Here is a 27364-nt window from a genome sequence, read left to right as displayed (position 1 = left end):
TAGGTGAAAGGAGACTTCCTGGCTATCAGTGACAATTTGCTCATGTAGAATACATGTGCCAGGGAATTTCTGATCAAACCTAATTGTAGCTTATATTTCTGCATGTTAACTTGTTACGGGTCAAGGGCCTGAAGTTGGAACCACTACCGCCACCATCACCATGGCCTTACCATCATCACTGTCACCTCCACCACCACTACCACTACCATTACCATCATGGTTACTCTACCACCCTCCTGCACATCAGCGTTAAAGTAAAATGCAAGTGTTTGTGATGCTACAAAATGGCTTCTGAGGGTTCTCGCATCATTGCCTATTAACTATTACCAAGACCTACTTACTGAGGTCGACTGGAGGAGCAGCATTTACTCAGAACTAAGGATTTATGAACAGAAATAGAAGACAAAGATAATTTTTGAGAGGAAACTAATGTTCTTGTAGTCAGCTGTTGTTTCCAACTCAAAAATGCCTCTGTGGACATCAGGAACACTTCTGTAGACCCATCAGAGGAAAGAAGAGCATAGGGCACCCTAAAAAAACATCCTTCTAAGTGAACTTTAAGTTGATAATGTAAAAACAGGAAGTTGCTGTCTTTCATGAGCACAGAATAACCGCATAGGGATTCCTTGTGGAGCCAGCATGTTTAATGAGCATATATCACTGCTCAGGGCCACACAAATCCAGGATAAACTGGCAAGAGATTTTGGAGGGGGAAATAAAAGGCACAGACATTTTAGGGACTGTTGGGGGCATTTGAAAATGTCTTGGAGATATCTCTGTATATAAGAAATTGTTGATAATTTTCTCAGCAGTGATAATTTTAGCATTGATTATTTTCTTAGCTTAACACTGCTAACTTATTGAACCTACTCAGAGAATATTGGGTATGCATGCTGAAGTTTTCAGGAATTAAGCAATCATTAATTCAGCTATTTATTTCCAAATAGTTCAGCCAAAATGCATGTGGATAAAGTTAAAGCAAATATAGCAATGTTAATTGTTGAATCTAGGTGGAAGGTACATGGGTATTCTTTATACAGTTTTTCAACTTTTTTATTTGTGTGAACAATTTCAAAATAATAACTTGGAAGAAGGAGGAAAAATTTTGAAAGAGGTGCATTAACTTTTTAAGTCTCTAGTGTCGAGACTAAAAAAGTTAATGCACCTCTGTCTATTATTACAGATAAATAAAATTATGGGTATAGACAAGGAGAAGGAAAAGGCTAATTCCTTAAAGGAGAAGCTGGCAGACAGAAGTGTCTAGATATACTGTGCAAGACTAATGGGAAGCATTTACTTCAGAAGTGCGTTTAAACACTTTAGAATTAAATGACAAAATCATTACTTTCTGTTTTTCATTTCTCTAATTTTGTATTTATAATTTTGAAAATCTAGCTCTTCCACAGTAATAATTTTGTTGGAGGGTGGCTCACACCTGTAATCCCAGCACTTTGGGAGGTAGAGGCAGGTGGATCACCTGAGGTCGGGAGTTCGAGACCAGCCTGACCAACATGGTGAAACCTTGTCTCTACTAAAAATACAAAAAATTAGCCGGATGTAGTGGCAGGCGCCTGTAATGCCAGCTCCTTGGGAGGCTAGGGCAGGAGAATCGCTTGAACCTGGAAGGCAGAGGTTGCAGTGAGCTGAGATTATGCCACTGCACTCCAGCCTGGATGACAAGAGTGAGACTCCATCTCAATCAATCAATCAATCAATCAATATTTTGTTGGCAAGCATGAAAGAGGTTTTAAATATTTAGAATTCCCAAAGCAATGATATATAATTTACTGTCAGATTTAAAACTACTCTGTCATTGCCCAGTTAAAGTTGCCTTGACAAGTAAAAAAAAGAATAAAAATGAAGTCTCTTCGATGAGTAGACCTCACTCATACAAAGTACAATTGCCTCTTTATTATCTGCTGATTAAGCAGTTTGCATATTAACCACAGTTAAAGTGCAGTTGAGACCCACCCAGGGTGATGAGTGCAGGCCTGCCACCCCAGCTTCTAGGGACCTGTGCTGGCTGAAGGCGCACTTGGAGGCCAGAGCTGGGGGAGGGGAGCGGGAGAGGTGGAGCTATCCCCACCCTCTGTTGGGCCTCAGCACTGATTAGTCTGTAACCTACTTAATTCCTTCCTGGATAGTAAAGAATAGACTCTTCTATTACAAGTTTTACCTTCCCTTTACTTCAGAAGTGCATTTATATCTATTAGAATGAAGTGACAGAAAATTATTAGTTTGTCTTTCATTCCTCTGACTCTTTATTTATAGATTTCAAAATGTAGCCTTTCCACAGTAATCATTTCATCAGAAAGCATGAAAGAAGTCTGTTAGCCAAAAATCATCTGAAGATATGTTTTGGAAAATGTGTATGTAAAGGAAATCATGTTTTTGATTTGTCAAAATATTTTTTTATATAAAGCAGTAACTCAATCTGGACCACTTATGAGAATCACTTGGAGAACTGTATGTGTGTGTGTGTGTGTGTGTGTGTGTGTGTATGGGTGTGTGTGTGTGTGTGTGTGAGAGAGAGAGAGAGGGAGAGACTTGTTGTATATCAGGCTGGAGTGCAGTAGCACGATCTCAGCTCACTGCAACCTCCACCTCCTGGGTTCAAGTGATTCTTGTGCCTCAGCCTCCATAGTAGCTGGAATTACAGGCGTGCACTACCACGACCGGCTAATTTTTGTATATTTTAGTAGAAACAGAATTTTGCCATGTTGCCCAGGCTCGTCTCGAGCTCCTGGCCTCAAGTGCTCCGTCCACCTCAGCCTCCCAAAGTGCTGGGATTACAGGTGTGAGCCACCATGCCTGGCAACCTGGAGTTTTTTTGTTTTGTTTTTGGTTTGGTTTTTGTTTCGCTCTTTTGCCCAGGCTGGAGTGCAGTGGTGCGATCTCAGCTCACTGCAACCTCCACTTTCTGGTTTCAAGCAATCCTCCTGCCTCAGCCTCCAGAGTACCTGGGATTACAGGCGCCTGCCACCATGCCCAACTAATTTTTGTATTTTTAATAGAGACAGATTTCACCATGTTGGATAGGCTGGTCTTGAACTCCTGACCTCATGATCTATCCACCTCGGCCTCCCAAAGTGTACAGGTGTGAGCCGCCGCACCTGCCTGGAAAACTTTTAAAAAGGCAGTTGCTCAGTTCCTCATTTCTTTGGCCTGGGTAGAGCCTGGACCTGTAATTCTAAATGCACCCAAGGTTGAAAACCACTGATTCATAGTCAGTGTTCTTAATTTAGGCCAGGGTGGCTCACACCTGTAATCCCAGCACTTTAGGAGGCCGAGGCAGGTGGATCATTTGAGGTCAGGAGTTCGAGATTAGCCTGGCCAACAGGGTGAAACCCTGTCTCTACTAAAAGTACAAAAATTAGCTGGTCAATGGTGGTGTATGCCTGTAATCCCAGCTACTAGGAAGGCTGAGGTGGGAGAATCACTTGAACCTGGGAGACAGAGGTTGCAGTGAACCAAGATTGTGCCACTGTACTCCAGTCTGGGCAAGAGAATGAGACTCTGTCTCAAAAAAAAAAAAGAGTAACTCACCCCTGGTGATACAACTTATATGTGGCAGAGTCACTGGCCATCTGGTTCTAGATTGCCTCATTTTATCCTGAACATTCTACATCTGCATTGCTCAGGGCAAGAAAAAGGCCCATGAGGAGTCCAGGGATTTTATATTCTGTCCTCCAGGATCTTGTACTTGCTAATATTCTTGGTCGGGCCACAGAACCACCATCGCGATTTTTAGCATGAAAGATTATATTTAGACACAGTGTTCTTCTTTATGTTTATTTCTAATCCTAATAAAGCCTTTTATTTATTCAATGTGCTTTAAAAATAACTGACATATTATAACATATTCAGTAACAATTATAAAAAGTATGAAGAACTAAAAATTATGGCATAGAAGGCATCATTACAGGAATGGAAATATTTGACCTTCAGACAGCTAAAAGGTAGAAGGCATGACATCAGTTTACAAATATTTTAGCAGGCTAACCAATTAGTTTCACTTCCTTTAAATGACCTTAGAAGTAGTTGTAAGACCAAAAAATATGTATGTATTGTAGGCAGAAACATTTAATTCAATATGACTTTAAGTCATTCAAAGAGGTCACTTATTGATGTGGGTGGGTTTTGCCTACATACATCTATTTGGCTTTCCACATATACCCATTTCCATGGCAGTGCCTGGATCTGATGGTCAAATCCCTTACCCCACCCATTTCTCAGCTAATGTTCAGAAGGGGCATAAGTCCTTCCTGTTCTCCAACAGTGAGACTCAAATCAGGCCATTCAGATCATTCCTTTTCTGGATTACAATGATTACTTTAGGATGAAAAGTAAAATCTGAGCCCATCTAGTGAGACTCAAATTTGAGACTTTGTCTAACCTTTTGGGAAAGAAAAACTCCACTGGGATTCCTAAGCTGTAAAGATGACATAGCCCAACGCTGCTGGGGGCAGAGTATAAAGACAAGTGATTCCTACTATCATTTGAGCTGGATTCAACCTACCTTGAAGTTAGCACCATTCAGATTTTCTTGCCATATAAACCAGTAATTTAATTTCAGTCTCCCCCTATCCCTGGAAAGGGAGTATCTTAAACCAGTTTAATTTGGTTTTCTGTCATAACGAATGTGCTTGCTATTGGTGGTAATGAAACCTGGTAGGAACAACCACGTATGAATGGTAACGTGAAAAGTCTAGCATCTTCAATTGCCATTCAACCTTGAGATTCTATTATTTTATGCTTTCTCTTAGAAATAAGTAAATCCAATTTTAACAAAGGAAAAAGAAAATGAGAAACTGATTTAAGAGAATGCTATAAACTTGGGTATGTGTTTTATTCTTTTTTCTTTTTTGTTTTGTTTTGTTTTGAGATGTAGTCTCACTCTGTCACCCTGGCTGGAATGCAGTGGCATGATTCCAGCTCACTACAACCTCTGCCTCCAGGGTTCAAGCAATTTTCATGCCTCAGCCTCCCCAATAGCTGGGATTACAGACATGTATCACCACACCCGGCTAATTTTTTGGTATTTTTAGTAGAGACAGAGTTTCACCATGTTAGCCAGGCTGGCCTCAAACTCCTGGCCTCATGTGATCCACCCACCTCTGCCTCCCAAAGTGCTGAGATTATAGGCATGAGCCACCACGCCCAGATAAACATGGATATTTCTAAACAAAAATGTTAGAAAGGAGCCCCTTGCCAATTAATCACTGTAAAATGAACACCTCCCATTTCCTTACAGTTCTGTTGACTTAGAGGCAGTGCATCTATGAAAAGAGAGGAGTCGGACAGCTGCTTGGCCCTACTCTTTCTCTGAGTGGATTTCTTTCTTTTTGAAGACTTCCTTTTCAGATTAGATTTGCCTACATGGTTTGTTCCTGAGGGGACTGGTGGTAGGCCTTCAACAGTAACTGGTTTAGAAGGCTTGACTCGACTATGATGTCAGCAGTTGCGCTGGCTGTTTGAATGCTGACTGTGGAGAAAATTCCGTAAGTGATATTGGAGGCCTTGTTATAGCCATCATGTACATGAGGGCTGCTGTCATACTTTCCAACCCATAACTCTTCTCATTTATCTCACAGCCAAGGATTCCGATTCCTTTGGATTGCACCTGGTCTTTTTTGAGGCTAAGGATGATTTCATGTACATTTAGTTAAGTAATGTGTTATGTACAATTTGATACATTGGCAAGTAGTTGTGAACATTGGAGGGTTCTTCAGGAGAAACTACCTGCTTGTGTTTTGAAGATCTAGGCATTTTCAATTATCTCAGTAATAGAAAGAGAGAATACCTAACCCAAAAGGCTGCCTGTGCTAACAGTTAGATTTTCTTCCTCTACCTCTCCACTCTATTCCACCCACACTCCCACCGCCTTCCCCCACACCCACTGGCAGATTAACCTTGCTATTTCTTTCACGTAAGCTAATTTCTAAGGAGGCGCTCAGAAACGTGCATGGTGGCAGAAGGTAGCCAGCCTCAGATTAAAGATTTGCTAGAGATAGTCCCCCTGGAAGATAAGCACCTTTGACTGGTGACATTTAATATGCTGCTTTCTCTCTTCAAAGTGCTTTGCCAGCATTGCTCAGGTGATCCATTCAACACCTCTCAAAGATTGGTCAGCAAGATTACAGATTATTTTTTTAAGGCAAAGAGGTTGACATTGTGACTTCCTTAAGGTAATACAGTTAATTTTGACATCTCAAGCTGAGTGTTGATACACTCAGCTTCTACTCTGACCTTGATTCACCTTCTTTTGTTCAAGTTCATAACAAAATTGTCTTGAAATCAATCCAATTTGGAAATTCAAAGAACAAAGTTTCTTTATAGTTTATATGCTGTTCTCATATAAAATAACTCTTAAGAGTGATAATAGTTGACTTCAAGAAAAATACTGTAAGGGATAAAAGACCTGCTTTTTCTATTATAGTAGACCTTTAATATTTATTTTATTTTGCTACTTGTGTCAGGTTTCCTTTTACGGAATCCAGTTCTTAAAAGTGTTTCCACGTAGTTGTGCTGCTTGCCTAAACCTGTTATCTATTTGGGTAGCAGTTTGCCATTTCACTCAATATCCATTGCAGGTCACAATAATTATAGCAATTAGTACAGTACCTGCCACAATATTTTATAATGCATCATTTCATGCTTTTGGCTACCTAATGGAATAGGTATTATGACTACCACTTTACAGACAAGGAGCCTAGGGCTGTGAGGAGTGTTTAGCTTGTCCAGCTAAATAGCTTGTCCATAGCTATTAGGTGATAGAACCGAGAACAAGACTGTAAATCTGATGGGTGCTTAAACCCATTCTCCTGCTGGCCACTAGGCAATCGTGCCACTCTAATAAGCAAAGCCTGGCAGATCTGAGTAAAGAATGTTAGACATGGGAAGAATTGATGTGTAGACAAGGATTTTACAAAGCCAAAACAGCCCTATTATGTTTGTTAATCCAGCAGGCAGCTCTGACTTCTCCCTGTGGTGTGAAAATGATATGCTATCCTAAATATCTACATAGAGGAATGCAACATTTTGGAAGTGTAAGAAATAAATTATCTTTAATTATTAAAAATCTATGGGGTAGGCTGGGTGCAGTGGCTCACACCTATAATCCCAGCACTTTGGGAAGCTGAGGCAGGTAGATCACTTAAGCCAGGAGGAGTTCAAGACCTACCTGGCCAACATAGTGAAACCCCATATCTACTAAAAATACAAAAAAAAGTAAAATCAATGGGCGTGGTGGCATACACCTGTAATCCCAGCTACTCTGGAGGCTGAGGCAAGAGAATCACTTGAACCCAGGAGGCGGAGGCTGCAGTGAGCCAAGATAGATCACGCCACTGCACTCCAGCCTAGGTGACAGAGCGACACTGTCTCAAAAAAATAAAATAAAATGAAATAAATATCTAGGGATATGAGATTAGCATCATCTGTTTTTTTGTTTGCATGGTAATTTAGAATTTTCAAGTCTCTTTCACATTACTTGAGTCATTCATTCTCACAGTGAATTCAGAGCAATTAATATTTTCTCCCTGTCACCCTAATGTAGAAATGGAGGTTTAGTGAGTGTCTTGACTTGCCATTCACTGGGCTATGGAGTGACACCGCCTGATTCAAACCCAAGTCGTCGTCGTCTTTGTGTGGGGAACTGACACTCACATGAGTTCACCTGCCTTGGCTCTGTCCAATTTGTGGCCATAGGGTGAAGTTATCCCTGATAGCCCTTCACTTTCCAGGGCTCCCAGTCCGGTTGTATCATCCAGCTGTTACTAAACTAAATTGTATTTACAGTCTTCCAGAATTGTTGTAATGGGTGTTGCATGTGACCTGTTATAGGGAGATTTACTGGGTGCTGTTAACTAGCATGTCAAGGCTACCAGTTAATTTGGAAGACCACCTTCCCCAGAGGTGGTAGAGCTGTTAGATAAGAAAACTTGCAGAGTTAATTCTGGACCTTAATTCACGTCATCTAACACTGGAGGTTGACAGTCAGAAACCTAGAGAATTACTAATATTGGAGTTAGTGGGATATCTCCTCTCTCTCTCTCTCTCTCTCTCTCTCTCTCTCTCTCTCTCTCTCTTTTCTTTAGTGCCTAGACATTTATTTCCAGACCTGGGCATTTGGGTGTGTCCTTGTTTGTAAGGCCAGTATGTACTTGCTCTCCTCTTTCCTCTGATGAATAGGGCTAGTAAGAAACTATTTTTGGAAAGTATTAAGCTCTTGGAGACAGTGATATCATCGTTAGTCAGGCTTTGGACTCTATTGAATAATATGCATTTTTAGTTTAATAGTCCTTGACATCACTTCCAAAATGAAAAGTGATATGCTTATTCATATTATTTTTGACATGGGAATAAAAATTATTAAAAATTCCATGTGAATGTTTCTTTAACATAGTGTTCTATTAAAGCCACCCAGTGCTAGGTGTTGACTTTGTATTGCTAAGTTTTTGAAGTCTCTCTAAACCTCAGTTTCCTCATCTGTCAGATGGCTCCATTATTCCCAGGGCTAATAGGTTCTGACAACTCAAACAAAAAAAATGTATAGGCCTGGGTCAGTTCTTGCCATTAAATTGATGCACAGTAATTTGTGGTATTGCTGTTAGCAAAAGAATGTAAATATTTTGAGTCACTAAATAAGACCCAGTCATTGATAAGATACATTTTTATAACTGAATGGCCTCCATTGGTTTGATAAAACCATCCTGTGTGTATTACTATAAAGCCCCAGTGCTGGGACTGGAATTTTTTTTTTTTTTTTTTTTTTTGAGATGGAGTCTCACTCTGTCGCCCAGGCTGGAGTGTAGTGGTGCGATCTCAGCTCACTGCAACCTCCACCTCCCAGGTTCGAGCAGTTTTCTGCCTCAGCCTCCCGAGTAGCTGGGATTACAGGCGCCTGCCACCATATCCAGTTAATTTTTGTATTTTTAGTAGAGATGGGCTTTCACCATCTTGGCCAGGCTGGTGTTGAACTCCTGACCTTGTGATCCACCTGCCTTGGCCTCCCAAAGTACTGGGATTACAGGCATGAGCCACTGCGCCTTGCCTTGATTCTTTCTTTCTTTCTGTTTTTTTTTTTTTTTTTTTTTTTTTTGTACATTTTAACCATTCCCACTCTGCCCCTACCCTGTGTCCCCTCACTACCCTTCCCCTTCTCTAGTAACATTGTTTCTACTTTCTATCTCCATGAGCTCGATTATTTTAATTTTTGGCTTTCAAATTAGTAAGAACATGAGAAATTTGTCTTTCTGTGCCTAGCTTATTTTAGTTAACATAATTACCTCTAGTCCCATCCATGTTGTTGCAAATGACAGTCTCTCATTCTTTTTTATGACTGAACAGTACTCCATTGTGTATATACACTCCATTGAGTATGTATTTTCTTTTTCCATTCCTCTGTTGATGAACACTTAGGTTGCTTCCAAATCTTGCCTATTGTGAATAGTGCTGCAATAAACATGGGCGTGCAGATGTCTTCTTTGATATACTTCTTTTTTTTGGGTATATACTTAGCAGTGGGCTTGCTAAATAGCTTGGCAGCTCTGTTTTCAGTTTTGCAAGGAACCTCCAGACTGCTCTCTGTGTTGGTTATATTAATTTAATCCCCACCAACAGTGGATGAGGGTTCCCTTTTCTCCACATCCTCTTTAGAATTTGTTATTGCCTACCTTCCAGATAAAAGCTGTTTTAACTAGGGTGAGATGATATCTCATTGTGGTTTTGATTTGCATTTCTTTGATGATCAGTGATGTTGAGGACCTTTTCACATACCTGTTTGCCATTTGCATTTCTTCTTTTCAGAAATGTCTATTCAGGTCTTTTGCCCATTTTTAATTGGATTATGCGATTTTTTTTTTCCTATAGAGTTGTTTGAGCTTCTTATATATTCTGGTTATTAATCCCTTGTCAGATGGATAGTTTGTAAATACATGCTTCCATTCTGTGGGTTGTCTCTTCACTTTAGTGATTGTTTGTTGTGCAGAAGCATTTTAACTTGATGTGATCCCATTTGTCTATTTTTGGTTTGGTTGCCTGTGCTTGTGGGTATTACTCAAGAAATCTTTGCCTGGTTCAGTGTCCTGGAGAGTTTCCCTAATGGTTTTTTTTCAGTAGTTTCATAGTTTGAGGTCTCAGATTTAAGTCTTTAATTCATTTTGATTTGATTTTTGTATATGGTGAGAGATAGGGGCCTAGTTTCATTCTTTTGCATATGGCTGTCTAGTTTTCCCAGCATCATTTGTTGAAGAGACTATTCTTCCTCCACTGTACATTCTTAGTACCTTTGTCAAAAATCAGATCACTGTAGATGTGTGACTTTATCTCTGGGTTCTATTCTGTTCCACTGATCTATGTGTCTGATTTTTCTCCAGCCACCATGCTGTTTTGGTTACTATATATCTGTAGTATAATTTAAAGTCAGATAATATGATTCTTCCAGTTTTGTTCTTTTTGCTTAGGATAGCTTTGGCTATTCTAAATCTTTTGTAGTTCCACATACATTTTAGGTTTTTTTTTTAACTTCTGTGAAGAATATCATTGTTATTTTGATAGAGATTACATTGAATCCATAGACTGCTTTGGGCAGTATGGACATACTGTTAAATATTTAACAATATTGATTCTTCTGATCCATGAACATGGAATCTCTGTTAATCATTTTATTTCTTTTTATTTATTTATTTATTTATTTATTTATTTATTTTTTGAGATGAAGTCTTGCTCTGTTGCCCAGGCTGGAGTGCCATGGCACAACCTCAGCTCACTGCAACATCTGCCTCCCAGGTTCAAGTGATTCTCCTGTCTCAGCCTGCCAAGTAGCTGGGACTACAGGTGCATCCCACCACGCCTGTCTAATTTTCTTTTTGCAATTTTAGTAGAGACAGGGTTTCACCATATTGGCCAGGCTGCTCTTGAACTCCTGTCCTCAAGTGATCCACCTGCCTTGGCCTCCCAAAGTGCTGGGATTACAGGTGTGAGCCACTGCACCCGGCCTTGTTAATCATTTTAAATATCTATTTCTTCAGTAACAAAATGGACGCAAAGTTTTTTGTTAGTACTGTGGTGCTATGCACAGTAACGTGTCAGAAAACTTTGAAATTCATACTGTGTATTAACATAAGTGAATAGTTGAAATTTTATATTTTGGTTTTAAGTAAATTCTAATCTGTAGAAATAAGTGTTCGCAGACAGGTAGCATGGAAATGAAATACCAATTCAGTATCTATGTGGAAAACCACAGGTTCTCTTGAATTGCTTTGTTTTATATTTGGATGGATGCTCCGTAGGAAGAGTATTTTGTTTGCTTGTATTTAGGTTATTAAAATTGAGCTACGTCTGCTCATAAACCTAAGCAAACCTCTCTGAAAACACAAAACTCAGAAGAGAAAGTACTAAGGTACCAAAAATATATTTAAGTATTACTATTTGGGACAAATATTGGGACATACAGCTCAAAATAATATAGCTCACTGTTTTGAGCAAGTATGATATTTGTTCATGTTACGACAAAGCTTCAATGAGTGGCAAAGTTGCAAGAGTAGGGAAGTTAAGAAAGGACTCAAAGGAATGTGGAATCCGTGTCCTGGCACATTCTGGCTTTGATAAATATTACATGATTGCAGTGATACCTTTTTGTGAGATATAATTCATTGTTTTAATAATTAATGGTACCAGTGCATGTTTCTAAGAGTACCAAAGGTAAATAATTTACTGTAATTACCAAAGAGGAATGATATTATTTATTTATGAGAACTTTTTTTAAAAAAATAAACCTTTGTGAAAAATAACCTTAGGCCCCCCAATATAGGAACTGTAGCTTGCCCTCCACACCATTCATGCCAAAAAAATTAAAGGAACAGCACCATTTTGTATTAAGTATTTTGCCCTACTCTGAAGGTTTGTTGGTATGGGTCTCCAAATTCAGTATAAGTTGTTGTTAAATGAGGCCAGACTCAAACCAACACCTCATCTTTGGTTAACCCATATAGAATTTAGGAACTTTCCTAAGTGGTTTATTGCTTTTGATGGGTTAGAATCTTCTCTGTGGATTCTTATTAGATGCATAATTGTACACCTATTCACTGGATATGTCCTCATTCATTAAATGCAAATAAAGCTGTTCCTTATTCATTTTTGCATTTTCCTAAAACCTGGGTGAGATAGTGACTTTCATATAATTGCTCTACAAATTTATTTTTCAATTTTATTTCAGGGCCATTAAAAAAAAATCTGTGTAATTCAGAATAAGTTTTTAAATTTAGATTTTATTATTACCAAAGTTATGTAATTGAACAAAAAGCCTTGACCAGGCATAGTGGCTCATGCCTGTAATGCCAGCACTTTGGGAGGCCGAGGCAGGTGGATTGCTTGAGATCAGGAGTTCAATACCAGCCTGGCCAACATGGTGAAACCTCGTCTGTACTAAAAATACAAAAAAATTAGCTGAGTGTTGGTGGTACACACCTGTAGTCCTAGCTACTCAGGAGGTGGAGGCAGGAGAATCTTTTGAACCTGGGAGGTGGAGGTTGCAGTGAACCGAGAGATTGCACACTGCACTCCAGCCTGGGTGACAGAGCGAGACTCCATCTCAAAAAAAAAAAAAAAAAAAAGTAGGTTGTGAAATATTTGGGTGGGGGGCTAGGGAGGGATAGCATTAGGAGAAATACCTAATGTAGATGACAGGTTGATGTGGTACAACAAATCACCATGGCACATGTATACCTATGTAACAAACCTGCACGTTCTGCACATGTATCCCAGAACTGAAAGTATAATAATAATAATAAAGCCATATTCTACAAGGCACACTTGTTAGGAAAAAACATAATCCCCATATATACTTTCAGTCCCCAATTTTGCCTATCCAGAGACAAGTGCTTGAAATAATTTTTGATGACTCTTATTATGTGCTTGCATATCTCTACACACTACAGGTATGTTGCTTCTTGCTGATTTTTCTGCATTTCAGCAATTATTTATTGACTTCCCCAAATGAAAGAGGAAGCTTTAATATTTTTTTCACACTTTTTCTCCCTGACCATGCACACTTAGTATTCTACCATTTCCCCAAACAGTTGTATCATATTTTGGTTATATCTGTATTTGGTAATTATATTGTTATGCCAATGTAAATGTTACTCACGTATGTGGCTTATATTATGATTGCTCTTTCTTTATTTTTTTGTTTGAGAAGGAGTCTTTCTCTTACCCAGGCTAGAGTGCAGTGGCACAACCTTGGCTCACTGCAACCTCTGCCTCCCTGGTTCCAGCGATTCTCCTGCCTCAGCCTTTCAAGTAACTGGGATTACAAGTGCATGCCACCATGTCCAGCTAATTTTTTGTATTTTTAGTAGATAATGGGTTTCACCATGTTGACCAGGCTGGTCTCAAACTCCTGAACTCAAGTGATCTACCTGCTTCAGCCTCCCAAAGTGCTGGGATTACAAGCGTGAGCCACCCCGCCCAGCCTGATTGCTTTTTCTTTCCAGCACAATATTTTATTTTCCCTGGAGTTTTTTCATTTGCTTGATATCCCCTGTACATATCAATAATCCAATCCCAGAACTCTCCCCCAGTTGTACAAATCTCTCAATATGTCCACATTTGTTAGGTGATCTATCTCTTTCGTCTGCCTACCTCATGTCTCTTAGGGCTTTCTTACTTGTCATGTTCCTTGTAGGTCCACTACACAGATGTGCTTCTGAGCCTTCCTTCATCATAACCTGAAAATTCCCTTTGTTTTCTCTTGGGTTGGAGTCCATGTCCTCCTTTTTCTTGGGTTACTCCTCATGTCAGTGGAATACATCTTAACATAGTTTCCTTAGAGGGTGCATGAGAAATACGTTTTTAAAGGTTTTATATATCTGATATTATCTGTCTAGTTCATGCTTGTTTTTATTTTAGCTGGTTATAGAATTCTGACTTGAAGTCATTTTCTTGAAGGAGTTGCTCCATTGCCTTTTACCTTCCAGTTTTGCTGTTAAAAGTCTGATACAGGTCCTCCATCTGTGACCATTTTTTCTCTCCATGTTTATATAGGCTCTTTGTCTCCAAATTCTGAAATGTTATGTTGATGTACCATAATGGGTTCTGTATTCATTCCTAGTGCTGGTCACTCAGTGGGTCATTTTACTCTGGCAACCTGTGTCTTCAGCTCTGAAAAAGTTTCTTTTCCTTTGTTTCACTATTTCTTTCTAGAACTTCTTTTTTTTTAGACTGATGAGGAGGATTTGAACCTCCTGGACTTATCTTTTGCTTTCATGTATTTTCTCCCCTGTTTTCTACAGTTAAAAATTTCTCTAAAATTTCTAGGGTTTTTTTTCCCCAACATATTTGTTACTTTCTAAGAGTTATTTCCACAAAATAATTCTTTTTTATAATAAGTAGTCTGTTGTTTCACAGGTGTAAAAATATCTCATCTCTCTCTAGATATTAGTGAATAATTTTAAGTTTTCTTCTCCCTGAAAAGCCCGTTTCCTCCAGTTTGCTTTCCTTCTGTTTGCTTGTTTTTGTTTTTATAGTAGATGCTTTTCTCAACTGTCTAGTAGCCGTCGGCTGTCTACTCATTAATAAACTCATTGGAAGCTCTCTGTATGGCGTAGAGGTTGTCTGTCATCCATGATTTCCACCGAAGTAATAAGCCAGGATATTTCACTGGGAAATTCCAGTGGGCAAGTCAGACATCCCATTTTCTGCCTAGAACTCTATCCCTAACTGTGTTTGGAAGACCAGTAAAGGAAGAAGGCTGGGAGTCTGAATATTCAGTATACGATCTTCATTTTTAGTATGGGGCCTTCTAGTCTCCTGCCTCTAGCCTTCTGCTAGGGTTGGTGGTGGTGATGACATGGGATCATTATTTGACAACTGAGGGAATTATGAAGGTCAGCTCACTTTTTAAAGAGAATTTTAGCCAATCCTTTTGTTTCTCTGCTGATGTATTTTCTCTTACTTTCTCTGTCCTTTCTGTGTATGTATTTTTAAATATGTGACTGTCATTTTACCGAGGTTTCAGTAGGAAGCAGATTGAGGGGGATCTGTGGGCTAATACCTTTCATCAGATTTGGCATATTCTTAGCTATTATCTTTTCAAATATAGCTTCTACTTTATTCTCTTCTTCTCTTCTATTTCTAAGGGTCTAATTTATACCTATGTTAAAATCTCTCAATGTTCTACATCTTGTACTATTTTCTATTTTTTTAACGTATTCTTCAGTTTTTATATTTTTCCATTTATGGCTCTAACTTATCAACCCTCTTTTATATTGTGTCTAAGTCAAGAACTGACACTGTATTTAATACTGAACCAATGCCCATTTGATTCTTTCTTATGTATATTCTAGTGTTCTATCCCTTTTAATTTATTTTCTCTTTCTGCCTATTTTTCTAAACATACTAATCATAGTTATTATAAAGCACTTAATAGCTTACCTCAGAATCTGAATGGCCTAGGAATCTATTTATAGTGTCTGTCTAGCTTGGTTTGGTTTTATTTTGTTTTTCTGTTTTTATTCACGTACTCTGGCCATGCTTGGCAGTTTTGCACTTTATGCTAGACATGGTATATAAAAAATTGTGGACACACCGATGGTGATTTATTCCTCCAGAGAATGTTAACCCTCCCTCTGCTAGGCAAATAGAATAGTAGATGATAATTTTAATTCAATTAAGATTTTGCGGAAATGAGGCTGGTTTGCAGCCCTGGTAAAAGCTCATACTACCTCTGGTGTCCCTCCAGCTCACCAGCATCCTTATTTAAAATTGTGGTATGATCTTCAAATCTCTTTTCCATTATAAGTTCTAAACTTTTAAGTCATTTTCTCATTACCTGCCAAAAATCTCCAATATGCTCTTCAGAGATATTTCTGGTTAGGTTTTGAGCTTCCTGTTCTGCACAGCCCCAGAATTCAGCAAATGTTCTTAGCAGAAAACTAGTGTGCTTGAGGCCACCCAAATCTCCACCAAAATTCTCCTGGCTTTTCTGTTCAACAGTGACCCCTGTAGGTTAAAAGTACAAATCTGTTTGCACTGGAAACTGACAAAAGCCCATAAGTTAAAAATATTCAACAGAAAGTCAGTTGAACTCCTGAAGATGTTCCCCTTCCCAGAGTTTGGTAGTTCTTTTAGTTCTCGATGCTTTAGCCACCCTCTGCTGCATTCAGATATGATTTCTGTATTTTATCCGGCTTACTTGGCAGAAGCAGTAGACTGCTGCTAGCTACTCCACCCCACTCGGAACCAGACATCATCAAGATTGAATTTTTCATTTTTTATTTTGAGAATTGGGAAAAAACATTGCAGTTGTTGTAGGAGTAATTTGGAGATGTGTTGAAGTGATTAAAATCACAGTTGGAGTTAGTTCTGTGCCATGCCAATTACCCAGGGTGCTTTCTTAAAAGATTGAAATAAAACAAAATATCAATAGACTTTATTTTCTAACATTATACTCAAATTTCAACATATTCCTGTAGAAGAGAATTTAAAAATTATTTATGTTGAATGTAAGTCTATCTGGAATTAGAGGAATACAGATATGTTTTATATGTGTAGAGAAACCAGTCGTGTATGGTTTGTTGATGTAATTTAATTTACCATTTTATTTTACAGCATCTAACATTCACAAGGGAATTTGATTCAGATTCTCTTAGACATTACAGCTGGGCTGCCGACACCTTAGACAATGTCAATCTTGTTTCAAGCCCCATTCATTCTGGGTAAGTAACCTAAATGTCCCTTTTCTTTATCCTACTACATGAACATTGCATTTATTATTTAAAGTTATAAATTCACATCAACAAGCTTCATATATATGAATATATTCATATATGAAATGTATACTCATTAGTATATGTAAAGTATATTTGTAATCATTAAATTTTTTCTAAGCAATTCTGTATGGGTTTTTTATGAGAAAAAAATTAATTTTGTTAGAAAAAAATAATGAAATTATTGGTACAACACACTTTTTTCCTGGCTGTTTTGATCTTCTAGGTCTTTAATTTTCCTTTTCAGAAAATTTCCTTTTTAAATATTTTAAAATTTGAAATATAGTGATTTTTCTTCATTTTACTTTTCTATTCAAATGAAGTTTCTTCTGGGTATCTGATTTTCTCAGAAGAATTTCTCAGATAGAAGAATTTCTCTCAAATATTTAGTGGTTGTGTTTTTTGTTTTTTTGCTTTGTTTTGTTTGACAGGGTCTGGCTCTGTCGCTCAGGCTGAAGTACAGTGGTACAGTCCTGGCTCACTGCAACCTCTACCTCCTGGGCTCAAGCCATCCTCCCACCTCAGCTTCCTGAGTAGCTGGGACCATAGGTGCGCATCACCATGCCCGGATAACTTTTGTGTTTTTTCATAGAGATGAAGTCTTGCCATGTTGCCCAGGCTGTTCTCAAACTCCTGAGCTCAAGCAATCCACCCACCTTTGCCTCCCAGACTGCTGGGATTACAGGCATCAGCCACCACACCGAGCAAATAAAAATTGGTTTTTAAATTAGGAGTAAGCTGTGGCATTGTCATTTTTTTCTCATATGATACAGGTCTTTGATTTGACAAATGGTTTGTTTTGTGTGATTTTCCTTTTAAAAGCATATGTAAATTTAAACTTCCAATCGAGTTGGTACCTTCTGCATTTCTGAAATAAAATTACAATTAAGTTGTATTAAATTAATTAGAAAAAACGAATAAAAAGAATAAAGATTAAAAAAAAAAAAATACCAGTATCTACACCAGAAGTGCTGTGGTTAAAAACCACATCGAGTAGCCTCCTCATGCTGCCTCCCTGGTCAATGGAATTCGAAACAGGACTCTAAAAGGGAACTTGCTTCAATTACTAAATTAATAAATTAGTATGTCTTTAGATACTGGATTCTTCATCTGTAGTTAATTCAGATTTGGGATAGTTGACATCCATATAAATATAATCAAAATAATCTGTTAAAATGATGAATATTTCAAAGTATTTTTGCCTTTGAAATTGGCATTTAGGTCATAAGTTAATTGTGATCAAGGACAAGGGCAGATTATTTTGGAATTAAATAAATTAACAATAATTAACAGTTGTGAAGTGCTTCATATATTACGTATTTGCTGCTGCTTCTAATTAAAATAAATTGTAATAGCTAACGTTTACTTAGTTCTTGTCATGTACCTGGCATTGTGCTAAATCTTTTACATGTATTGTCTCATTTGATATTTACTTGAAATTTAAGATGATACTGTGAGATACATATTACTCATTATCCCCATTTTACAAATAAAAAGTCAAGCTCCGAGTAGTGCTTCAGGTTATTTAAAGAATCATCATAGATTTTGGCTTTGTAATACTATGATTCTGAGAAACAGATCAATATCATTCAAATGGGAATAATTGACATGAAAGTACTTCATAAATTATAAACTTTATGGTGGCTTTTGAGTTATTAACATTGCATTTCTTTAACTCAATTAGAAAAACCTTGAATTATTATAATATTAATTTTTAAACCGCTAAAATATATAATTTATATTAGATGCATATGGGTCTAATATTGGAAAAGCAAAAAAAAAAAAAAAAAATCAGATTCGAGAAGGAAAATATACAACATTTGGGATACATTCAGGGAGCAGACATGTTGAAGAGTTTTTTGAATCATGCTTGATGAATTGCCGCCATAATTCAAAGAACTGAAACCATCACTTTGTATTCTCTACAAATCAAAGACAAGTAGTAGGGCTTAATTTAGTAAACTGAGAAGTTGAAGAAACATGATAATAAAATCAGAAATGAACTTTCCCATACATTAAACACAATGAAGTACTTGAATGTGCAAGTTATCTTCCCCTCACCTTGAACTTTATTGAAGACAATAGAGACAGTAGACATGTGCAGGAAAGCAAAAGTGATGGCAGCTAGTGTGGGCTTATTTGAAAAGGAAAATATAGACCTGGTGTACACTTAAAAATATTCACTGATGCCAGGTCCTTGGGGAAGTTTATGTAGCTACGTAAGGCAGATACTTTTTAGGTTATCCCACAAATGCCAAATGCCCTGGTTTCATTTTCTGATGATTTTTATTTTTCCTTTGCTTGTCATTGACATTTTCTGTTGCTTGCTTCTAATTATATTACATTAATTTTTCCCATTTGCTTTCTAAATTATTTTGCAGCTATTCTTCTCCACTTCCTCAGTATGATTCAAGGTGATAACTGTGTCCTTTATGTGAACCATCCTTTTTGTATTTTTAATTTCTGTGAATTTTTCCCACAGTTAGATTGTGTCAGTGTCTGTAGTGTATAGCGTTTGTCATCCTGCTGTTCCTAAAACTAGAAACATTCATGTAATTAGCTTTAGGATCATTTGTAGAATTCATGCTATAGTTTAAATATTAATAAGATACAAATATTATTACATACCACCTTTTAATTTGTTCTGTAAGTTATGTTGCATGACTTTTTTTTTGCACAGAATATGTAATACATGAGTTTGTAAAACAAATCACTGTATTTTATAATGCTATTGAATAATAGGACCCATGTCCTGTTTAATGCATAGTCCCACTTTTCCTCAGCCTGTTGACTCTGTGAAGTTGAAAACCTCAGAACAATAAATGGCTGCTAATGAGCACCAACCATGCACCGTGTGCTATACAGAACACAGATAAAGAGACTCTTCCAGTTTATCGTTAATAGCAACTACAATGTTTTTTCTATTGGTTCTGATATTCTTTACAGCTGAGATATTTTTATTTTAATTCTGATAAACCGTACACTACCTTCAGTCCACTCAGCTCCAATCAGCTATCTACCTATCTATCCATCCATCAATCCATGAGTATTAGTAACCAAGTCTCACTTACACAGTTTCTAAGCAAAATAGTTTTCTTCATTGATTTATTCAGTAAGCATTTATCATGTCCCTATTTTGTACTAAAATTGTGCTTGACTCTGCAGGTCAAGCAGTGAACAAGACAGACCCAATCAGAATTATTATCTATATTGTTGAGACTCAGCAGTTGCCAGAGCAAACATTCCCTCTCAGTGGAAACACCCCAGTGTGTGTGTATGTGTGTATTGACACAACTGAATCTTCAAGCCCAGAGTTTGTCGTGAATTGTTTTAAATCCATTCTGTTACTACTATTAGTCCCAATGAAAAATTGATTTCGTAGTTAAAGCTGCTAAGTGCAGGGCGGGATTTGATTTTGTCTCATAATATTGCCATATTGCCTTCGTTACTGAATAAAATTGGTTGTTAAATATACGTATGTCTAAGAAAATGTAGGCATTCCCAAGCAATTTCAAGTGAGCCTCCTGTCTTAGCATTGATAACAATTCATCGCAACATTTGTACAAGTGAACAGGTATCTTTTTCTTTGACTAGGGAGGAGTGATTTTTGTTTCCTTTCGTTTTTGAGTCAGTGTTTTCCCATTTTACCTTGATTATCATAGTGGTCCCAGTCTCCCCAGATTGATAGAATGTTATAAAAGACATAAATTAATCCAGAGTAAAATGGTTAAATCCAAAACAAGCAAATGGGTGTGACGATGAGCCCACCTTACTGATGAGCAGAGTTGCTGCTAGGAATCTGATAGGCTGAAAAATGATCGCCAGCCCATTGCCTTTCCCTGTGGGGATCACAGGCCAGTTTGCTTTGTTGAAAATGTCACTTTTTCAAGGTCAAGAGGTATCACTGTTCAAAAAAGGGTCCCCAGCTAGGAAGTCCATGCAAGGTCTTAAAATCTGTTTGCAGGATGTTAGCATTGTTTTTAGAGGAAAAAATAGTAAAGAATTTTGATGGATGGGATTATTTCTTTTCCAAAAATACTAAAAGAATTCAGTTTTCTAATTATCACCATTTTGTACTGTGCTAGTAATCTGTATATTTTCATATGTCAAAATCATAATACAAAGATATATTTGTGTACCCCTGTCTGACCTTAACTCTTCCACATGTTGGACTCATTGATTTATGTTTACTTACAGCTCTGTGATAATGATAACTGTGTTATAACTCTGTGATGATGATAGTGGGACCATGCATACGTGATAGAAGACATGATTCTAATATGCTTTTACCCAGATATAACACAGTTAATTTCTTTACATTTTCATATCTATTAATCCATGCAGACAGTTTTTTCCTTATTAGCTTTAATAAAAAGCCAATGACAGAATTATATAATTTAGAGCCATTTTCTAAAAGTCTGAGTTCCATTTTTTTCTTGTTGTATAAGTTATTCAAATATAGGCTATTTCAAACAGATTTTAAGCCCATGTTTATATGGAGAACATTTAATCCCTTTCCATCAAAATCACCTTAGCAAATCTAGTCATCCTCTGCTTTTATTCTTATATTCTGCTTCATCATAGTAGAAATTAGTGTTGGTATGATTAAATATACATTCATTTTATGAGTTGTAAATGTCAAGACATACTGTGGAGTTTCATCTTACTTGTAGGAGCGCATATGGCAGCATATGGCAAAAACCACTTATAGTTAAAATGACCTTTGAATATAAAGACCACAGTTCATTTTTTTTAAAATGCATGAGAATCCTCTTAATAGACAGTTTTTACTCCAATTTTGAAACCTTTCTCATTCCTTCCATTTGAGCCTGGAAAAGTAGTTGGCTTTTTTGTTTGGGGGTCAAGTTCCACCAAAAATAAGTTGTGTTTCAGTTTTTGAAAGTGCTCAAGTTAAAAGCATGTTTGATGTGACTCCACTGTATTTACTTCCGATTTATCTTTAAAGAGAAGAAATAATAGCTACGTTGTCTGTCGCTTTAAACTTTAACATTTCATTTCAAAACCTGCTGTGAACACGGTTTATTTCCATCCTTGATTTGGCCTCTGATCTTCTCCCCACAGGTTTCTGGTTAGCTTTATGGTGGATGCGAGAGGGGGATCCATGAGAGGAAGCCGTCACCACGGGATGAGAATCATCATTCCTCCACGCAAGTGTACGGCCCCCACTCGAATCACCTGCCGTTTGGTAAAGAGACATAAGCTGGCCAACCCACCCCCCATGGTGGAAGGAGAGGGATTAGCCAGTAGGCTGGTAGAAATGGGTCCTGCAGGGGCACAATTTTTAGGGTAAGTTGTTTTGTCAAGTTTAACCTTGGTCCTTACACGTCTTTGATTTTCTTTACTCTTGTTAACTCAAGGAGTTAACTCTTAAAACTGCTTAGTTGGACCAGATTGTGTATACTTTTTGTAAAGTGTCAAAGGTCACAAAGCTGTGTGATTCCATGAAAGGCTAATAGACTGATACTTTCTTAACTCAGTTTGCTGGTCAAGGCTTTTACTAACCGAGAAGCATGTTTTCTGCTCAGCAAGTGCACGGAACCCCAGTGGTCCCTGTAGAAGTCAAGGCACCATTCTAGGGAAAAAATACAGATGCTGGAATGATTTCACCACATTGAATATATGGCTACTTTGGGGACATGTCTTTTTAAAGAAAATTTTTCAGGAAATAGTTCATTGTGATACGGTATTTTACAAAATGGAAAAATAAATTTAATTCGTTTTCTGAGGTGGCACTTGGGTGCAAATCAGGCAGGCTCTGTCGTGACTGACAGTTTGTTCACAATTTCCCCTTCTCGTTTCTCTTTCTGCTGCATGGATGTTATTCAGTAAACTGCATCTTCCTACCAATCCTCCCCCTGTAAATGAGGGTGAGAGCTTGGTTAGCCGAATCCTGCAGCTGGGGCCTCAAGGAACAAAATTTATTGGGTAGGACCTTTATAGACAAGATACAGAATGTCTACAATTTTTTTTCCATTTTCAATTTTTTTCTGTCACACCCATGGTCTGATTCTTGTCTTAAGTTTATTTTTATTTTTTAAGTTTTTTTTTAATGCTTTCAGTTGATGTGTGTCACTGAAAGAAAAAAATCATAGTGGCTTGACTTAATGTAGCACCGCTACCTATCTTGTGCTTTTCAAGCATGTGGAATTCACTGCAAGCATTCTGCTTTCATAACTTTGTGCTTTTGTAAACTTTTCTTTAATTTGAAATGTTTCTTCTGAATATGATACTTTTAAGACAGCGACAGTCTTTCATTTTAACCCAGTGTTAGGGAAGGTATTTGCAGGCTTTGAATCAACATTTGCTATAAATTTCATGTACGTACACCTGTGTGTGTGTGTGTGTGCGCGCGCGTGTGCATGCATGTGTGTGTGTGCGCGCGTGCATGCGTGCGTGTGTGTGTATGTGTGTGTAATTAGATCTTTTAAAAGAGTACATGAGCACTGTAATTTTATGGGCTTTGAGAAGAAGTCATCAATAAGTAAACTGATTTTGAAAAGTGTTGGGAACACAAGATATTTAAATAAAATTAAATAGGCAGCAGATAGAATATTCTTTTAAAGTTATTAAATTGTTTTGTTTGGTTTTGTTTAAGCTGAAATGCATTGGTATTTGTTGTTTGTTCGCTTGTCTGTTTGACTGTTGTATTTGCCTTGGCAGTCTGCATGAAGAAACCTGTTAATGAAAAGCTATGCTTGGCTTTCACCTTGGTCAAAGGCCCTTGTTCATACCTTCTTTCCAATATCATTGAACATCATACATAAAGCCACATTCCTTAAATATTTACAGAGACAGTATCTGACACATTAACCTGCAAAGATTGTATCTTCTCAAAAATAAATACAATTTAATGTTTAATTATAAGGTATAGTTAAACATTATGGTAAATATCTTAATTTGAAATCATTAATACTTCTAAGAACATTTGATTTGTTTTCTACTTATTGAAGAATAAAGGCATTATAAACATTATTTCTTAATATTTAATTTAAATAAATTTTATAATGATTTTGCCGAAAGCAAAATGATCATATTTATCATCTCCATTTTAAATGAATACTTTTCTAATAAATCGATATTCATGTTTTTATTTATGTTATTTGATCATTGCAACTACTGTTCCTTTTTATGCTCTTACTTATTTAAGCCTGTGTCTTCTGTTATCACATATACCTAAACACATAGGTTAAGAAGTGAGGTTCCATACAACCTCTGTAGGAGAATAATGATACTGTCTACTTAAATGTCATAAAATAAAGCTGCACAATCCAACTACATAAACTGTGTGTGATTGTGGTCTGCTTACTTCCATTCATCTTTTTTAGTATTTATCCTATTTTAAAATTTACCAAAATTTCTTCCCGTGGCTTGATTGGCTATGTTCGATTTGCAGCCATTCTTTTACATTCCTTTGCAAAAGGACACTGTCAAACTTTACTACGTCATTATATGACAATTTCAAACCAGCAAGTATTTTTTTCAGAAAGTGTAAGGATTCTTATGCAGGTTATATTAGAGCCAGGAATTGAAGCTACCACTACCATTTCACAAACTGAAGAACATAGCAACTCTGTTAACTGTACAGGCCATGAAAAAAATGGAATCTTACTGTTGGAGTAGTAGTTATCATATTGATTGTTTTCTTGCGAAAGAGAAAATACAGCAATAATCTTTCAAACTAGGAACTTTATAGAATTTTTTTAAAGAAGTGACTGTGTCCTTTTAAATCATTAGCATTTGTATAATATATCTATAGTGTCTTTTTAAAATGGACCAACTTTCTTGTGGTCTACTTTAATAACTGTCCATTCTGATTCAAAATTCCTATTCATAGGTACTGAAAATTTTCCCCCATTAAATCCAATGCCTAACATATAGTAGTCCTCCAAGAACTGTTTGTGAATGAATGAATGATGGCATGTTAACAGGCTTCTAAAATATTATTTAATTAGCAAATGATTCTGCAGCTTTGAAATCATTCCCAACCTTAGTGGCACCTCTGATTTTCAAATGAATACTGTTTTTGAAATATTTTTAAAGTATGATACTATAAATATATTTAATTTGATACAAAAATAATGTGGATTTTTTTTCCAGCCCTGTCATAGTGGAAATCCCTCACTTTGGGTCCATGAGAGGAAAAGAGAGAGAACTCATTGTTCTTCGAAGTGAAAATGGTGAAACTTGGAAGGAGCATCAATTTGACAGCAAAAATGAAGATTTAACTGAGTTACTTAATGGCATGGATGAAGGTAACAATGATGACTCCTTGGTTCTGTAAATGTCTGCAGGCAGAAATTGAAGGAATGACTGGATTACGTGAAACAGGACTTGAATTTCACACATTTGTATTTTAAGCTAGGACCCAAGTTCTTCAGCTTTTATTCCTGTTTTCTATATCATAAAGCATGACGTTTCATTTAATCTAACACATTTTTTCTCCATAATATAAAAGTACAAGTATTCTGATGATTCCATCTTTAATCACATACATCAATCTTTCCAATACCAAAGAAAATTTTCTAAGTCAAAAATGCGCAAGGAGAGGGTGAAATAATAATGGAAGGTATGCAAGGCATGCTGAGCATTTTGAAGAAAATGTGTTCACATTTTATTTTTGGAATTTCTTCCGGTCTCTTTCAGCTTTTTCAAGTTCCTCCCAGATAATTTCAGTATCCTTCATAAATTTTTAATTTCTCTTGGGCCATAATTAGTTTTTAAAAAATGTTTCATGGTAATTATTGGAGTCTGTTGTGTTTCAATGTCTTGTTCTTTGACCTAGTAAGACTGGTATATATCTGAGCATGTCACTTTTTCATACACAACTTCTTCAGGCTGTCTGACCCTAAGAACCTGAGCAGTTTTTCTTAGTAGACATTAGGAATGGTCTGATTTTGAGAGTAGGTGTTTGATGCAGAGTTTTCCTTTAAAAATGTAAAAAAAACAAAACAAAAAATAGAGAACAGGCTCACCATAAAGTCTGATGCTGAGAGAAAAATATCAGAGCTAATTCTTCCTTTATACTCACTTCCTAATCACTCCAAATCCAGGAATTATTTAAATAACAGCTTTATTAGAGATAGAATTCATATTTCATAAAATCCACTCTTTTTTAATTCATTGACTTTTGGAATGCACTCAGCATAGTCTCTCATGGGTTTCACGGTTTGAACCAAGGAGCTAGATGAACTGTAGGGTACTTGAGGAATGATCTTGGGCAAATTTCTTGATCTCTGTGAGCCTCTGTTTCTTCTGTAAAATGGAGATTACCTTCCTGACTTCCTAGGGTTATTGTTGAGAATAAATACAATAATTATGTGAGGTCCATATGAAATACAGTCCTTGTCATGGAGTAAGCCCTTTATAAGTATGAGTTATTATCATTATATTCTCTAGAAAAAATTGTCATGCCAAAGGTTTGGTATAAGACACATCACTACTGACCATGAATTTAAAGATGCCTTTACAGCAAGGTAGAGGGAAGGTAGTAATTGATGAGTGTCTGGCATTCATGAGGCACTGATAAATGCCTTCATAAGTGAAAATTGCCAAAGAAAGGACAGCACTGCAAATCAAGTGGTTTTTAATTCTACTTTACTTATAAGGAAACTGAAGTTCAGAGACGTCAAGTAACATATCGAAGGTTACCCCACTGAGTAGTAAGGCTGGGGTCAAAATCTAGTTCTACTTCTTTTCTTTTTTATGAGATGAAGTCTCACTCTGTTACAGGCTGGAGTGCAGAGGCAAGATCTCTGCTCATCGTAACCTCCACCTGCCGTGTTCAAGCAATTCTTCTGCCTCAGCCTAAACTAAGGCTCAGAGAGATTCAGTGCTAAACTCAAACCTACACATGTAGGTTTTTTATGTAGGTAAACTCGCGTTGCAGGTGTTTATTGTACAGATTATTCTTTCACCCAGGTACTAAGCCTAGTACCTATTAGTTATTTTTTCTGATCCTCTCCCTCCTCTCACCCTCTACCCTCAAGTAGGCCCCAGTGTCTGTTGTTTCCCTTTGTGTCTACAAGCTCTCATTTAGCTCCCACTTATAAGTGAGAATATACAGTATTTGATTTTCTGTTCCTGCATGAGTTTGCAAAGGATAATGGCCTCCTGCTCCATCCATGTTCCTGCAAAAGACAGGACCTCATTCTTTTTTAGGGCTGTATAGTATCCCAAGATGTAAAGAGACAATGATATAATTCTCTGTCCTGGATTCTATGTGTGATTTTGGAAAAACTAGATAGCATTTCTTTGCCATTTTTTTAAAGACCAGATAAATTTTGGTTCAATTTTAGACAATTCAAAGGAAATGCAAATACTTGTAGGCTTAAAGAATCAAGGACTGGAGGCCACTAGAGCAAAAGTGAGGATGGAATTTTCAAGGCACAGGTTTTCTTCATGTATTAAACTTAATAGTAACAAAGGAACTGCTACACACAGTTTATAACTGAAGCTCAGTTAATCTAATTGTATGCCAAACTCCAGCCCATCTCACCACTCTTCTCATATCCCCAAAGACACTTCATTCTTTTTTTTTATGGTAATTCTATTTTTAGTTTTTTGAGCACCCACCA

At 37.1% G+C, this 27364-nt stretch overlaps 1 protein-coding gene across 6 annotated transcripts in view; it reads left to right on the top strand.

Annotated features, from left to right (window-relative positions):
* ANK3 (ankyrin 3) overlaps positions 1 to 27364 on the top strand; it is a 359094-nt gene that overhangs the window by 259796 nt on the left and 71934 nt on the right. For all 6 annotated transcript variants that reach the window (XM_021675764.2, XM_021675765.2, XM_012445733.2 and 3 more), the window contains 3 exons: positions 16612 to 16718; positions 21852 to 22076; positions 24888 to 25042. In XM_021675764.2, the coding sequence (XP_021531439.2) occupies positions 16612 to 16718; positions 21852 to 22076; positions 24888 to 25042 (487 nt within the window). The remainder of the gene's footprint in view (positions 1 to 16611; positions 16719 to 21851; positions 22077 to 24887; positions 25043 to 27364) is intronic.

This window comes from Aotus nancymaae, unplaced genomic scaffold (genome assembly GCF_030222135.1).
Source record: "Aotus nancymaae isolate 86718 unplaced genomic scaffold, 86718_ANA_hifiasm-v0.15.2.pri h1tg000010l, whole genome shotgun sequence".
Lineage (NCBI taxonomy): Eukaryota > Metazoa > Chordata > Mammalia > Primates > Aotidae > Aotus > Aotus nancymaae.
This window is presented reverse-complemented; position numbering and strand designations above follow the sequence as displayed.